Source organism: Apteryx mantelli, chromosome 16, assembly GCF_036417845.1.
Source record: "Apteryx mantelli isolate bAptMan1 chromosome 16, bAptMan1.hap1, whole genome shotgun sequence".
Taxonomy (NCBI): Eukaryota; Metazoa; Chordata; class Aves; order Apterygiformes; family Apterygidae; genus Apteryx; species Apteryx mantelli.
Genome location: NC_089993.1, coordinates 12,792,911 through 12,809,823, shown reverse-complemented (window position 1 = coordinate 12,809,823; position 16,913 = coordinate 12,792,911). Strand labels below are relative to the sequence as shown.

Here is a 16,913-nt window from a genome sequence, read left to right as displayed (position 1 = left end):
ATAATTGTATCTCTTTTTCCCTTTTAAGACTAAGCAAGATGATGGTCCATGCTACAATGGCAATTTATAAAATGGCAGTTGAAAATTTTCTCCCAACTCCTTCCAAATCCCATTATGTCTTTAATCTACGGGATTTTTCCCGGGTTATTAAAGGAGTGCTGCTCTGTCCACACACTCACTTGCAAGTAAGCTCCTTTTTAATTATGTTCCTATAAGAAAGAGCAATGGACAAATTAAAATTATCAGTATAATATTAGTAAACAAACACCTCATAAAATACATGAACTATGATTTCAATATATTTACGTGTTATAAAAATCAGGATAGCTCTTGAATACCTTGCTATGTACTTTTTGTCTGACTATGACTGAAGTAGACAGCTGTCATTTTCATTAATATTGTTTATATGTATTGCAATTGGGCCTAAAAGCCCAAGGTCCACCTGTTAAGGCCTGTGCATCAAGCTAGACAGTCCCATCTCTCGCACTTGAAAACTAAGTATATAAAAGAAAAAAATGTGAGAAAAAGATATATTTTCTCTCTTTTACGAATGGGAATCAGTGAAGAAGACTGAATAATGTAGCCCAGAAATGCTTCTGGATGTCATCACAAACCAGAAATAAATACTGACAGATGTGTATGACTTTCATCCTTCTATTTTTTTCATCTGTTTGCACTAAAATGGCAGTTTAAAGAAGCATTAAAAGATTTATTTCTATCAGGGGGAATGTTTCTGGTGCAGAAACAGAACTAAATGGCTACACGCTATTCAGGGGGCATCTTAGCCAGCAACTGAGTTTGAGCAAGGCTTGGATTACAGCCCATGAGCCATCCCATAGAAAGATTTTTTCTTTATGTTGGGGGGAGGTTGATACAGTAGGGAAAAATGCTTTGACATAAGAGTCCCAGATTGTGTTGGCAGGAAAGATAAGGTGGTCGTTAGGTGAGGAAGCCAGTTAGGTTAGCAGATGCTGAGTCATGTGCTGAATGGCTTGAAGCTGAAAGGTTCCCACTGAGCTTAGTATAAGATATATCTGGGTCCAGATGGACATTTCCATCCTTTTGTTTTCAAACAAATTCTGCCTATATTTACCCATTTTCTTGTGTTTACATTTTCAGGATGGAGATAAGCTCATCAGACTTTGGATTCATGAGGTTTACCGAGTTTTCTATGATCGCTTAGTTGATCAGGAGGACAGAAAGGTGTTCTTTCAGATGGTAAAACAGACAACATCAAATAGCTTCAAGCAGAGCATTGATAAGGTATTTTGGGGTGATGTGCTGGGCCCAAGAATGAGAATGACACATTTTCAGAAATATTTAGATATTTGAGACTGCATTAGTATTGGACACATTTTGAATGATTTCCATCAATGCATTTACAAAGTTTAGATGGGCTTCTATTTGTATTATGTATTAGACATATTCTTAGGCAAGTTATTACAAATTACTCCATATAGGAATGACTCATGACTTCAAAAGGATTCTGTGTAGATACAGAGGACTATCAGAAATAAGTGTCTTACACAATATTTATCTGTGCTCTTGCTTAACTTAGGATTTGAAAGAGCCCATGGGAGTAGTGGGTACTTCGTGAGAGCCCTTTTGGAAACTTGTCCTATATTTGACAGCAAAATCACTTTGTGAGATAGGCACAGGTGGAAACTTGCATGTCAGTCTACAGTTTATTACCCCATTTAGGTGGTTTTTTTTTTTTTTTTTTTTTTTTGACAAAGTAATAACTAGAATAGCTATAAAAGAGTGCTTCCCACAGTATTATTACTAGGTGGATAAGGATGGTTATTACTTTAAGGAAAATAATTCTATAATAGTCTGAATTATTTGTTGATTCTTGTCTTTTCTGTAGGTACTGAGTCATCTCTCACCTACTGGCAAGATCTCTGATGATAATATTCGCAGCCTGTTCTTTGGCGACTATTTGAAGCCGGACAGTAATGTAAAAGTGTATGATGAAATCACAAACTTAAAGCAACTGACAACCGTGATGGAATACTACCTTGAGGAGTACAACAATGTCAGCAAAGCACCAATGTCCTTGGTCATGTTCAAATTTGCTATTGAGCATATCTCCAGGATATGCAGGGTATTGAAGCAGGACAATGGGCATCTGTTGCTGGTGGGAATTGGTGGGAGTGGCCGACAAAGTGCTACCAAGCTGGCCACCTACATGAATACCTTTGAGCTCTTTCAAATTGAAATTACAAAATCCTATGGAATAAATGAATGGAAAGAGGATATTAAACGAGTCCTTCTGAAAGCTGGTGTGGCTAACAAGAATGTGTCCTTTTTGTTCTGTGATAATCAAATAAAAGATGAAGCATTTGTAGAAGATATCAACATGCTTTTAAATACTGGTGATGTGCCTAATATCTTTGCAGCTGATGAGAAAGCTGAAATTGTAGAGAAAATGCAAGGTGCAGCAAGGACAGAGAACAGGAAAATTGAAGCCACTCCCCTTGCTATGTACAATTTCTTTATTGAAAGAGTGAAGAAAAATTTGCATATCGTCTTAGGTCTGTATAGTGTGTTATTTCTTAGGGTAATTTTTGTTGCTTCCTAACTGCAAGCAAACTTAGGTAACAATTATGATTTTTTTTTCTAGCAATGAGCCCTATTGGAAATGCATTCAGGAATCGGTTACGAATGTTTCCTTCACTGATAAACTGCTGCACCATTGATTGGTTCCAAACCTGGCCTACAGATGCTTTGGAAATGGTTGCTAACAAGTTTTTAGAGGATGTTGAACTCGAAGATGACATTAGAAAAGGGTATGAGTTTATTTCTCTAGAAATGTATGAAGCAGAGGGTTACCTCTCCTTTATCAAACATACATAATCAGCAAACTGTCCTTATAAATGGGCCAAGCTAAGCCAACTCTTTGACTTCAATGGAAGTCAAAGATATCTAGCTACACATATCTGATGTTTCTGAAAATTAGGCCACTCTCTGAAAGGAGGATTTTGTCCAAAATATTTTTGTAATGGGGAAAAAACAATTCTGCCTTTACTAACACTCATATAATTTCATAGACTTAGAGTAATTTCCTCATAATTAGTATAATGACAGACTGTATTTACATAATAATGTGGATAAATTTTCTCTAGGGTTGTGTCAATGTGCAAGTATTTCCAAGAAAGTGTGAGAGAGCTTTCCATCAGCTATTACAGTACCTTGCGAAGACACAACTATGTAACACCAACTTCTTATCTAGAATTGATTCTCACCTTTAAGACTCTACTGCATAGCAAAAGGCAAGAAGTTGACATGATGAGAAACCGTTATCTTATGGGACTTCATAAACTTGACTTTGCATCTTCACAAGTAAGTTTCAGCTGAAAACACTGAATGTATGGCATATAAACACTTTAGTACAGGGCATCTGTATAAGCTAATTAAAGCTGCAGTCTTTATTCCCTCTTCACTATATTCATCATACTATTAATAATTTTCTTCAGAAGACCACCAGGAAAAGTTAGCCATTTTGAGAAACTGTGGTATGTAACTTTGGATTATAGCATTTAATAGAAAGCTAAAAGAAATTGATGGTACTCACCAAAAGTAGAAGGAAAAAAACTTACAAGTTTAGTTGTTTTCTCAAATCCTTATATGGAGAATCCATGACTCAGCATCCTAGTACCTATTACCCTTTTCAAAATAGGGGAGAATCTGAAGATTGTAAGATGATAACAAAAATTAATTGCTGCGTAGATTCCCAGTAGGAAGACGATCAAGTCCCCTATGAAACCTCTCCTTTCTCAACCCATGTGATCCAGGGACGGATCCTTCCAACATACAAAGTGAAGGGGCTGCCAGACACTTGCCTGATGACGAATATCCCATTTGAAGCTGTTGCTGTCACTAGCTCTGTGCTCCTTTCCTAGTTTCTTCTGGATTTGTTCTACACTGGCGTAATAAAGGATTATTTTAGGTTCCATAAACTAAAACTCACTGTGAGGAAAAAAAAAAAAAAGTTTTAAAAAATTCTATTTGGTTATGTAAAACAGCTCTTAGTAAAAATAGGCTAGAGCACTATTTTAATAATTATTTTAGATCAAATGTCCCTTTGTAGAGTGTGTTAATATAGTATCTTCTGATCTTTCTTCCTAAGACATCAAGGAGAAATGCATGCAACGCTTACAAGTATTTCTTCTTGATTTCCTGTTATGTTGATCAGGTTGTAGAGATGCAGAAAGAACTGACTGCCCTTCAGCCTGAACTGATACGGACTTCTGCAGAAACAGAGCAAATGATGATCCAGATTGAAAAGGAAACAGTTGCAGTAGATGCAAAGAAGGAACTAGTGTCTGCAGATGAAAAAGAGGCTAATGAAGCTGCAGCTGTTGCTAAAGCTATTAAGGTAGTTCACACGGGCATAAGCCTGCAATGCAATGGGTTCCAACTTCTTTCCAAGTAAATGGGAGTTGTGATGATGTATTAACGGGCTGATCCAAGCTCCTAAAGTATCAAAGTTGCAAGAGATGTTCCTAATGTATACAAGGTAAATTTTGGCTGTGTTTGGGATATGTCCATATCTTAAAGTACAGCATGGCTTCCCTTACTAAATCTCACTAGGCTAGTTCAGATCCTGAAAGCTGTATAGCTGCTGTTTCTGTACTAATATATTCTCCTTCTCAGCAGATCTGATTAGGCTGAGTAATGAGGTCATACTGTTTCCAGGCCCTGAGACAGTTGATTCAGACTTAGGTGAGATAACTTGGCATAGCACTGCATTGAGCCCTATTAGATAAGAGATATATGGCCACAGGCAGATGTCTGTAGCACAAAGTTTCCTGTTGGAAGCTGCAGGATTCCTAAATATTTTTTGTGACTAGTTGGGAATGACAGTGATATATAATTGCTGAGGTCTGGCGTAATTGTTGCCTTCTGCTGTAATAGCAACATGTGCATGATAAAGGACTTAAGCTATACAATACATGTTTTCTTCTTGTTTAGCACTGTAAGATTTAACTAGGAGCAATTGTTTCTAACATGTATTTTAATGTTCCTTGTCAAACTAGACAGGACTTTGAATTTGATAACTTGTCTGACTTTCTCAGCTATCAGTTCATCTAATGGAAGTTACTACATTTCTCTACAAGCCCTCCCTCTTTAAACCACTCAGACAGATTGTGAAAGTAGTTGTCTGTGCAAGAAGCCCAATGTTGAGAAGAATCTTTTTATTGGGTACTTACAAGCACAGAAGGTTCGCTGATGCTGTGCAGGAATTTCTCAAAGTGGAGTAGTCAGCTTGTGGGTCTGATATTGTATGAAGGGTTACAGGCTTCTGCGCAATGTCTTTACAGGATGAATGTGAAGGAGACCTTGCTGAGGCCATGCCAGCTTTGGAGGCAGCACTTGCAGCTCTTGATACCCTGAATCCTTCAGACATCTCTCTTGTAAAATCCATGCAGAATCCACCGGGTCCTGTTAAGCTTGTCATGGAGAGTATCTGTGTCATGAAGGGAATGAAACCAGAGAGAAAGCCTGATCCAAGTGGCAGTGGTAATGATGGGTATTTGTGTTATTCTTGCCCTAGGAATTCTTGGGGTACTGCTGTGTGGTACCAGTGAAATGCTTCTAGTGTGGATGCAGCCACGTGCACCAAAAGTGAATTTTTGCTAGCAATGACTTATAATAACATTGTGTAGCTAAGAGCTTATTATGCCATTGTAACATGTTACACTTGCTTAGCACAGTAACACAAATTTTGTAATATGTTCCTAGTGGGCACAAAGTCACTTCTTCAACTTACTTTTACCCCATCCTGAGATTCGCATTGCCTGGAGGAACTCCAGGAGCTTGAGATGTGCTGTGTACCATTCACCTGTAGTTTGCATTCTAATCCCTGTTACCAAACGCTGTATAATATGTTGGGAGACAGAATTCCCCCGCTATAGATAATTGTTCCAACCAGCTCTTTCTGTGCTGATTGTGGTGATATTATAGAACTGCACAGGATTTATGATGTAGGGAAGGAAAGAGACTTGTTTCTTCCACTTTTCTTCTACCTTATTCCCCCACATTTTAAGCCTTAATAATTGAAGACTTCTATAATTGTATCTTTCATCCAAAAAATTCCTACCTAGATTAGCAAGAAACTCCTTTACACAGTTACTGATTTATTTAATAAACTCAGGTAAGAATGAATGTATAGTAATTTGTTTCCCTTATTTTGCTTTTGATTGATTTAGAATTAATATGTAATTAATAGATATGCATACTAGTTTCCAGTGTGACATAGATTAATGGTGCTAATGTTTCTGTCTGAATTTCTGAAGGTAGGGGATTTCTTAAAGTATTTAACAGTGGTTGTATAGTAAAATTCTGTTGTAAAATCACTGATATTAATTCTTCATATTATGTTTCAAGTATTTTTTCAGTTTGAACATTCATGATTTAAGCCTGATTTTAACATGTGCAATATAGGTAAAATGTTGGAAGACTACTGGGGACCCTCTAGAAAAATTCTTGGAGATCTGAAATTCCTTGAGAGCTTAAAGACATATGACAAGGATAATATTCCTCCTGCTATAATGAAGAGAATTAGAGAGAGGTTTATTGGTCATCCAGATTTTCAGCCAGCTGTCATAAAAAATGTATCATCTGCCTGTGAAGGACTATGCAAGTGGGTGCGAGCCATGGAGGTATACGATCGTGTTGCAAAAGTGGTTGCCCCAAAGCGTGAACGTTTGAGAGATGCAGAAGGATTACTGGACATTCAAATGCAGAAGCTAAAAACGAAACGAGCAGAACTTAAGGAGGTAGTTGATCACCTCCAAGCTTTGAATGATGAGTTAGAAAGCATGAATGACCGGAAGAGAGAATTAGAAAATAATATTGAAATCTGTTCAGAAAAGCTTGTGAGAGCTGAACAGCTAATTAGTGGTCTTGGTGGAGAGAAAGATAGGTGGACAGAAGCTGCACGACTGTTAGGAATCCGGTATATAGACCTTACAGGAGACATATTGTTATCTTCAGGAACAGTTGCTTATTTGGGAGCCTTCAGTGTAGATTATCGCCTAGAATGTCAAAAGCAATGGCAAGTCCTGTGCAATGAGAAGAACATACCATGCTCCAGTGATTTTAGTTTAAGTAATACACTAGGGGACCCGGTCAAAATTCGTGCATGGCAAATTGCTGGACTGCCAATTGATTCTTTTTCCATCGACAATGGCTTAATTGTTTCTAACTCAAGAAGATGGGCTTTAATGATAGATCCTCAAAGGCAAGCTAACAAGTGGGTAAAAAATATGGAGAAAAATAACAGGCTCTCAGTTATCAAATTATCTGACACAAATTATGTGAGGACATTAGAAAATGCTATTCATCTTGGAACACCAGTCTTGCTAGAAAATATTGGTGAAGAACTAGATGCTTTCTTAGAACCCATTTTATTAAAGCTAACATTCAAACAGCAAGGAGTAGAATACATAAGGTTAGGAGAAAATACAATTGAATATTCAAGAGATTTCAGGTTTTACATAACAACCCGTTTAAGAAATCCTCATTATCTTCCTGAAGTGGCTGTGAAAGTTTGTCTACTCAACTTCATGATTACACCTCTGGGTCTTCAGGATCAACTTCTTGGAATTGTAGCTGCAAAGGAAAAGCCTGAGCTAGAAGAAAAGAAAAATAAACTGATTATAGAAAGTGCAGCCAACAAGAAACAATTAAAGGAAATAGAAGATAAAATCCTGGAGGTCCTTTCAAAGTCGGAAGGAAACATCTTAGAAGATGAAACAGCAATTAATATTTTGTCTTCATCCAAAGAGTTATCTGAAGAAATCTCTGAAAAGCAAGAAATTGCTTCTGTAACTGAAATGCAAATAGATTCTACTCGAATGGGGTATAAACCAGTTGCTATTCATTCAGCTATTGTCTTCTTCTGCATCTCTGATCTGGCAAACATTGAACCTATGTATCAGTATTCGTTGATTTGGTTCATTAATTTGTATGTTCAGTCTATTGCTAATAGCAAAAAGAGTGATGATCTGGAAGAGAGAATTAAAAATATAATTGAGCATTTCACAATAAGCATCTATAATAATGTCTGTCGTTCACTGTTTGAGAAAGATAAACTGTTATTCTCCTTCCTCCTGACAGTAGGGATTATGAAGGGAAAAGACCAAATAGATGATGAGGTTTGGCGTTTCCTACTGACAGGAGGTGTTGCTCTTGATAATCCTCACCCCAATCCAGCTCCAGAATGGCTATCCGACAAATCATGGGCTGAGCTAGTACGTGCATCTTGTCTGACAAACCTTCAGGGACTAATGGAACACATAAGAGAGAATGTTTCCAAGTGGCAACTAATATATGACTCTGTAAGACCCCATGAAGAAGCTTTCCCAGATGTGTGGAACACATTAATGGGGTTAGATCGCATGGTTGTTCTCAGATGTTTGAGACCTGACAAGATTGTTCCAGCAGCGCGGGTGTTCATTATAGAAAATATGGGAAGAACATTTATCGAACCACCTACTTTTGATCTTGGAGGAAGTTACAATGATTCCAATTGCTGTGCCCCTTTGATTTTTGTATTATCACCAGGTGCTGATCCTATGGCAGGTGAGATTGATATTAAAAAAATCTTTTTCTGTCTGATTAAATGACACTGAGCATGACTAAACTTATAATAAAGTATAAGCCCCTTCATTTGATCTTTAAAGTACAATACAACAATGATGGTATTAGCTTCTATTTCAAACATTTGCATTCAGTCCGTATGTGTGAAATGATAGTAAAATTGCTGGAGGGGGGCGTGAATATGCTGGTGATGAAACGTCTAGATCTCTGAGCAGCTCTCCAGGGGTCTAACAGATTTTCACATCCAGGCCACATTCTAATTCATGCTCATGTAACAATTATGCCGGTGGGTTTTGGGGACCTGCCCTAGTGTTCTTGCAGCTCCTCCTCCAGAAAGTTTCCTCTCTCTTGATTGCTGATGAAATGGTGTGTGTGCCCACACTTTAAAACGCTTCTGTTAAATGTCCTTTAAAAAATAACCACCCAGATTATTTTTAAACTTGTTTTTCTGCCAGAAGAATTGTAATATGGGACCACACTGTAAGAATACATTTCCAGGAGGTGCTGGCTTTGATGGCAAAGCTGGAGGTTTATTTTTAACCCAGATCTAAAGTTCCAGTTTCCAGCTAACCCCATAAACAGTTGTACCAGGAAAACAGAGAGAGTGGAGAGCTGTAATGCAGGCTGGGACTGAGCAGTCAGCACTGAAGGAGAGGACAGGCATTTAACCTGGCTAGTATCGCTTTCTGTTTTGCTTTATACATCTAAATTTTATCAAGTGCCTAAGGAACGCAGTGACTGATAACAGCATTTGACACTACTTCTGGATTGTTGTTTTTATTATTTGAGTAAAATATATACTGACTTCTGTGTCTTTCTTCGTATGTGTGAAACTTGCCATCACAGGTTTGTTAAAATTCGCTGATGATCTTGGTATGGGAGGCACAAGCATTCAGACTATTTCACTCGGACAGGGCCAGGGCCCAATAGCAGCAAATATGATTTATCAGGCTATTACTGATGGAACGTGGGTAGTGCTACAAAACTGCCATCTTGCAACCAGCTGGATGCCTGCTTTGGAAAAAATCTGTGAGGAAGTTATAGTGCCTGAGAATACCAATGATAAATTCAGGTAGGAGTTTTAGTATTTTGCTCTTTTCTATCAGTATTTCTTGTTTGCTGGAGACACTAGTAAAAAGAAATAAATGTATGTCTTTTGTATGAACAGCTCAGAGTAACATTTATGTTGTTTACTGTGCAATAAAAAATAAAGATACCTAATCATGATGCCATCTTTTCTACCTGTCCAGTATCATCTACTTTATGCCTGCATTTTAGAACAAATTCAGATGTTATCTAAACATTACAGTTAAACAAGTAATAAAACTCAGTCTTCTGCAGATCAATACTGAGGATTTGTCAATATTGATAATTTTTTGATGATGATGATGATGATGATGTGCTTTTTTATTCTTTTCAGATTGTGGTTAACCAGTTATCCATCAGAAAAGTTTCCTGTTAGCATCCTCCAGAATGGCATCAAAATGACAAATGAACCTCCAAAAGGGGTTAGAGCAAACCTCCTTCGATCATATCTTAATGACCCCATCTCTGATCCTGTGTTCTTTAGCAGTTGCCAAAAGCCAGAAATGTGGCAAAAAATGCTTTTTGGTCTTTGCTTTTTCCATGCTCTTGTGCAGGAAAGGAGAAACTTTGGCCCACTGGGTAAGGTTTAGATTATTCTGCACATTGTCTCAAATGGATTAGGAGTTTAAAATGCATTTTTACACCCTCTCTGTGAAAAGGTAGTATTGCCATTACAAGAATACAGCAATACAAAAGTAAAGTCTGTATTCCACAGAACAGAATAAAGTTTTTAAAAGCTGTTAACTGCATGGATTCTTACTCAGTCAAAGCTACTATTGAAGCTACTTAAAGTATTAATCATAGTGAGGACTAGAAAGTGCAGTTTTACAAGTAAAGGTATCATACACTATTTACATTAATTTGTAACTTAATAGATTACTATTAGTTTATTATTGTGGTTCTCACCGACTACAGTAATTTATTCATCAAAAGCAGTTCTATTTAAATTTTCAGCATTAAAGATGCATCTTCTTCAGTAATGTTTTTGTTGTTTATGTGTGTACTTCTGTTTTAGAAAAGCTAGTGCATATGTTTACATGGTGTGAGACTGAAATTTATGTAGTTGCAGTGTATTGATCATAACACAACAATGAAAAGACAAGTTATATATCAGTAAGATTTGTGATTCAGTTTTTATTAAATTTAGTATATAATCTTAAAAGACCAAGGCATATTTAGAAAACAGTATAGAATTCTGATGTTTTTCATAAAATGTAGAAATATATGCAATTATAAATATTTTTACAACTATGTAAAACTTACACATTCTGTTGGTGTATGTGAAGTTCTCTGCTTTGCATTCTGACCTGTCTCTGCCTTCGTGATAACAGTAACTGTGGTGAAGTGTTATCTTTTGAATGACAACCACTGTCTCTATTTTAATAGACGCCTGTTTAAATAAGCACGAGACTGCCAGAAGGAAGATAATCATTTTTTGCTTTAAAATAAAACCATGAATTTTGTAAGTCACAAAGAGGTCTTTTGCCAAAGCAACATCTACTGCTTCAAGCAAGCAGTTGTCTAGTGGCAGAAGTAGACCTATTTGTTAGTTTGTGCTAGAGGTGTAGGTTTTCTGAAGGATTCTCTTATCTGGAGTATGTTTGTGGTTAATTGTTATTTTACTGTTACTCTGAATGTTATAGACAAACAAGATAATAGCTGGGCAGATTGTTAAAAATTAAAATTAATTAATTAAAACGCCTGTTCTTGTCATCTCCAATGAGCTACAGATCAGCATAAAGTAACAAGCAGGTCTGTATTTTACTCCAGGTAAATACAGTGGTTCAGGAGTGAGCGATGCGAAAATGTCTGAGTTTGTGGGTTCATTTTTAATTATATGGAATGATGGCAATTGTGCCTCGGGATAAAAAATTGTTATGGAGTCATATTCCTCACTTGTGCAGTACACAGCCAGCTAAATGCCATGGCTTCATCTAGGTATTGTCTGGCAGCTGTTCTCTTCTCTTCTGTAGTAGAGGTCTAATACTATCGACATTTCCTGAGCAGGGTTATCAGTACAATGCACCATTGCTGATATATCTTTTCTGAATTGAACAGGGTGGAATATTCCATATGAGTTCAATGAATCTGACCTCAGAATCAGTATGCGACAGATCCAGATGTTTCTGAATGAATATGAAGAAATCCCATTTGAAGCTCTGACATATCTAACAGGTATAGATGTTGCGCTTGCTACCATGTGTTGACTTGCTACGCACTTTGAGCTGATACAGTGATAAAATGATAAATGCTTGACAAATGTATTGGATTCCATTCAGGTTTACTTTCTTGGCCTTTCACATACAGACAAATTGGATCCCAAGCCCTCAGATCTGATTGCTCTCTTCACTTATATATAGCTGGAAGAGTTACTAATGGTCCAGCAAACCTCCTGGTCTTTGTTTCGTGTTTGTCAAATAAAAACATTGGTGGCTTCTGTTCACCTTACCTGATCAGTATGTCAGATCCTGACAGAGTAAGCATTGGCAATTGACTGGAGGATGTGATAATCCTCATCAGGTTAAAGCAGTAGGTGTTGACTTGTGTAAATAACTAGTAAGATATTTCTTGGTTGCTGTGGCTGTTTAGTTCTCATTCTTCAGAAGGATGGCTAGTTATTGGCACCTTCTTTCTCACACTTATAAAGATGATTCCCAATTTTCGATTCATCAAATATTATGTTTAGCTTTATAAAAAATAATTTTGGTGGTTGGGATTAAGGAGAAAAGATAATAAACTGTGAACTTTTAGCTGTTTCCTGCACTTCATATCAGTGCTGTTTATTTCTTCTGTCTTGGTCAAAGGACAAATCTCCCCTCATTGCTTGCCCATTACTTAAATCTCTGCACAATGGTTCTGCATATTTGTGATCCCTTCTTTTCTGCTGTGTACATATATAATCAGGTTTGAGGTTACATGAAAGGAATGAGACAAGGAGCAGCTATATAGCACTGTTCATATTTTGAAAGTTGTCTGGCCTAAAAAATTATTACTAAGAGAATTTAAAGCAAACAAGCTACCATTTGAAATGTGACATTTTTCACTGTGGCATGAGAAGCAGTTTCCCAGACCAGCTCAGAGTGTTCCTTATACCTTTCACTATGAAGATGCACAAATTAGGTCCATATTCCCAAAGGTATTAAAGCGCCTAATTTCTGTTGAATCAATGGAAGTATAGTGCCTAAAAGCTTTTGAAGATCTGGACATTCAGGTCTTCAGCTTACTGGAACTATTCATTAACGCTAAACAGTTTTTACTTGTTCGTTGACTTTCAATTTTTCATCCTGATTTTGTGTCCCTTCCCAGGGGAATGTAACTATGGTGGGAGAGTAACAGATGATAAAGACAGGCGTCTTCTCCTGTCCCTTCTTTCCATAGTCTATAACAAGGATATAGAGCAGGACAAGTATATGCTTGCACCTGGAGATGACTACTACATACCACCATATGGTCCGTATGAGGTGAGGAGATAACGGATACAAGTCATTTAGAAAAAGCCTCTCTGTGTGCTTTGAGGCTCTGAGTACAACAAACAGAAAACAAACAAAAAAACCCCCATGAGGTCACAAAGCCATGCCAGAATGTATCATTAATGTATAAAATATGGATCTGGTACTTGATATCTAACACACATGAATGGAGAGGTAGGGATCTTCCAATATTCCGATGTTTGTTGGTGCAGAGACCTGCCCTGTGCAGGTTTCCAGTACAATTCTGGAAAAGCTGATATGAGTCGGGCTTCAGGACTTTGCAGGGGAATTCTGCACCCCCTTGCAACCACTTCTATCATGATAGCAGTGATCAGGGTGAGGAGGTGGTGGCAGGTATATACATGAGTGCACAGATTCACTGGCCTCAGTTTCCTGCCCCTTTTTCCCTTTTGCCAGCTGCTTGGATGTAACGAATGTGCTCAAATCCCACCCATTAGTATAACCTGCAGTTGTGGGGCTGATACACTCAGCACCCTAACCTCTCCTGTAACTCCTACTAGTGCTCCCTGCATATTTATTATGAACATTCCTTTCTCTTGCTTTCCATACAGAATGGATGGGGCAGTACAGTCTTTCCAAATGCTGGCATGTTTGTGTTTGGATTCTGGAAGTATGCCCATGTTGTGTTCATTCTGTACTTATAAAAATGTATGTTTTCTGGCTTATCTAGATGTAGCTCTTTCAGCTTTTTGAAACTGTTTTCTGATGCTGGATTTCAGCAGCATAATATGAAATGTAGCGGAGTTTATTAGCCAACATAGGAAATTAGGTGAGCTTGCTACTTGCATGAGGGCAGTGAGGACAAATCCTCAGCGAGTCTTTGAACCATTCAAAACTTTTATATTTATCTCTGTGGACTGGGCAAGGCAATTAATAGACGATTTAACTGGGAATTTATGCGTTTGATTGTAAATGGGAATGTTCTGCCAAAGATGGATTGTATTTACTGATCATTTATGAATATATCATTGCATGACTTTTGGTACCTAAATGTTTCTTTTACAGTCTTACATTGAATTCCTACGAGGCTTACCAATTACAACACACCCTGAAGTGTTTGGGCTTCATGAAAATGCGGACATTACCAAGGATAACCAGGAGACTAACCAGCTTTTCAGTGGAGTGCTCCTGACTTTGCCTAGAGAAGCAGGGGGAGGTGGCAAGTCCCCTCAGGTAACTGGCGAAGAAAGATCAACTTGCATTCTGGAAAGATGCTCTTTCCTGTCATGCATTAGATTTCAGAGGAATCTAACACCTCTCATTACATGACTGCAGGTTTGGGAGCAGATATGAATGTCCCTGTAGGGATCCAGTCAGATTTTGGGTGGAAGAACTTTTATAGACAGAAGATATCCTAATGACTTTGAATTCGAATACGTTAATACCACACAATCCCATCTGGTTGAGTAGAACATGTAGTTTGAGCAGGAAGGTTTCTTTCATATTTCTGTTTAAAATAACAGCAAAGTGCTTCACCTCAGTCATGAATCTTGGTTAGATGACAGTTGGTAAACACCTTGAATCACATCCCAAAGCAATTTTACATTATCACATTTAATTCCGCTCAGCAAATTCCAACGATAGAGGTTCATGCAATAGCCTAACTTCATCCAGCAGTGGTTGCATGAGCATCCCTGCCAGCCTTGCCAGGGTGTGAGGATATGGCATCAAGTCACTCAACTGTCAGGCAAGCAATATAAGTCCAGTAGAGACAAAAGTATCCTTCCTGGGGAAGTCTGGACTATAACAGCACTTCCAATCTATATTATTATCCCTTGAATGCTCAGTTGCTGAGATGCAATTTTTGCTGTTTCAATTTCTACAGCCCCAAACTTGTAATTGTGCTTGAGTGACTTGTATGGCTCAAAGAAAGGGGGCAGTTTGCAGAATGGAATCACTTGAACCCTGACCCTCCCTGTCGTCTACACCTCCATGGGACCTGGTTGTGGAGATGCTGGGAATTTCTTTCCTTATCCTATCCTGGCAGTTCCTCAGGTCACTCAGGTCAAATCCATGCCCCGTTGAGACATACATAAATGACCTTCCAAGCCCCTGAGGATTTGACTTCCTACATTTTGTATACAAGTAGATTCTTGAATAGTGGAATCAATGGAGCCTCATTTCCTGTGAGGCTGGCTAGTGAGTAAAGCTTCTCCCATGGCTGGGGTATTCCTGTGGTCTTCCCATCATTCCCCCGTGCTGCATACTTTGGCTTTTCCTTCATTATGGCAATAGTAGGATTATGCTTGTGTACCCTGCTTCCTGTTTCCTCAAAAGTTGCCTAAAAGCCTTTTGCAAATTACACTGAAGTTACTAACAGTTTTAAAATTATTAGGAAGGGAAGGAGCAAGCAGGCACATGCACAAACAGACAGGTTGATGTACAAAGAGAGTATGATCATGTAAGCTTTATTTGTTTAGGAAAATGGACTAAAATACCTTTGTGGTTACACAGTAAAAATATGAAACCTGTAGAGTTTTGATGAACTTATTTAATAAAAGTAGGAAAAAAAAAAAGCTCATTCAAACTTGTGATTTCAGGAAACTGTTGAAGATTTGGCACAGAACATCCTATCCAAATTACCAAGTGACTTTAACGTTGAAGAGGTTATGAAGAAATACCCAGTGCTTTATGAAGAGTCCATGAATACAGTGCTTAGGCAAGAATTGATCCGATTCAACAGGTATGACTTAATGTTTTGTGTAGCATTACTAATACTGAAATATGCTTGCGTTTCTCAGTGCTAGCAGCTCACAAGCTTTGGACAATTATCAGCCTTTTACAATAAATTCTTCTTAACACAATGGATTCTGCTTTGAATGATCCTTTTAAAAAAGCTTCAAAGCTGCAGCTGACTACCTGAATGCAGAAATAGTACCTATATTCTGGCAGTGTTAGCTTAAATCAGATTTGAGTTTGTTTTGTTGAGATAAGGCACTTTATTCCTTCTAAGTCATCCAGTCCCCAATATTCACAATATACAATGTTAACTAGTGCCTGAATCTTAAAGCTCTTGTCATTTATTTCCCTTGTCTAAAAGGGGAAATCTCACCATCTTTTGATTTTTGTGTGTTTTTTTCTTTGTTTGTTTTTTTCCCTAGATAAATAATAATTCTGATAACTTCAGGTAGGATAAGGAATTTCTGACAGGACATTCTCCGGCTTCAATAAGCCCTTCAGTCGCGTCAGACTCAGAGGTCTTTTGCCAGATAGGAAATAAATAATGAGGTTGCAATTTCTTTTTTTTTTATCTGTAGGCTTACAGAAGTTGTTCGGAGCAGCCTTGTCAATTTAGGCAGAGCCATCAAAGGTCAGGTGTTAATGTCATCTGAACTTGAAGATGTTTTCAATAGCATGTTAATGGGAAAAGTACCACCAATGTGGGCTGCCAAATCCTATCCATCACTGAAGCCGCTGGGAAGCTATGTATCTGATCTCCTGTCTCGTTTGGTCTTCTTCCAGGTATGCTAAACTGAGACTGACAGGTCTACGGGATGGGTAGTTGAAAGCTAAATGGCTAAAATGTGTATCAGTACTGTCCTCCCTCAGTAGTACTCTTACATCTCCAGATTGTGAACTGCTTGCACACATTCATGACCAAATATACACAGAATTAATAGCATTGGAAATAGCTCTGCAGCTGCGTAGCAGGGTGAGTCAGAAGTATGTACTTTGGCGCTAATCCACTGCAGCATTTGGTAGGTCCTGTATTTCTATTTCTAGAAGATG

General features: G+C 37.9%; 1 protein-coding gene across 1 annotated transcript in view; it reads left to right on the top strand.

Moving 5' to 3' along the window:
* DNAH3 (dynein axonemal heavy chain 3) overlaps nt 1-16,913 on the top strand; it is a 72,966-nt gene that overhangs the window by 53,495 nt on the left and 2,558 nt on the right. The window contains exons 46-60 of the mRNA XM_067306285.1: nt 29-185; nt 1,120-1,263; nt 1,868-2,534; nt 2,624-2,789; nt 3,126-3,342; nt 4,196-4,378; nt 5,325-5,523; nt 6,448-8,589; nt 9,454-9,679; nt 10,028-10,272; nt 11,752-11,868; nt 13,000-13,154; nt 14,190-14,357; nt 15,725-15,867; nt 16,442-16,646. Of these exons, the coding sequence (XP_067162386.1) occupies nt 29-185; nt 1,120-1,263; nt 1,868-2,534; nt 2,624-2,789; nt 3,126-3,342; nt 4,196-4,378; nt 5,325-5,523; nt 6,448-8,589; nt 9,454-9,679; nt 10,028-10,272; nt 11,752-11,868; nt 13,000-13,154; nt 14,190-14,357; nt 15,725-15,867; nt 16,442-16,646 (5,134 nt within the window). The remainder of the gene's footprint in view (nt 1-28; nt 186-1,119; nt 1,264-1,867; nt 2,535-2,623; nt 2,790-3,125; nt 3,343-4,195; nt 4,379-5,324; nt 5,524-6,447; nt 8,590-9,453; nt 9,680-10,027; nt 10,273-11,751; nt 11,869-12,999; nt 13,155-14,189; nt 14,358-15,724; nt 15,868-16,441; nt 16,647-16,913) is intronic.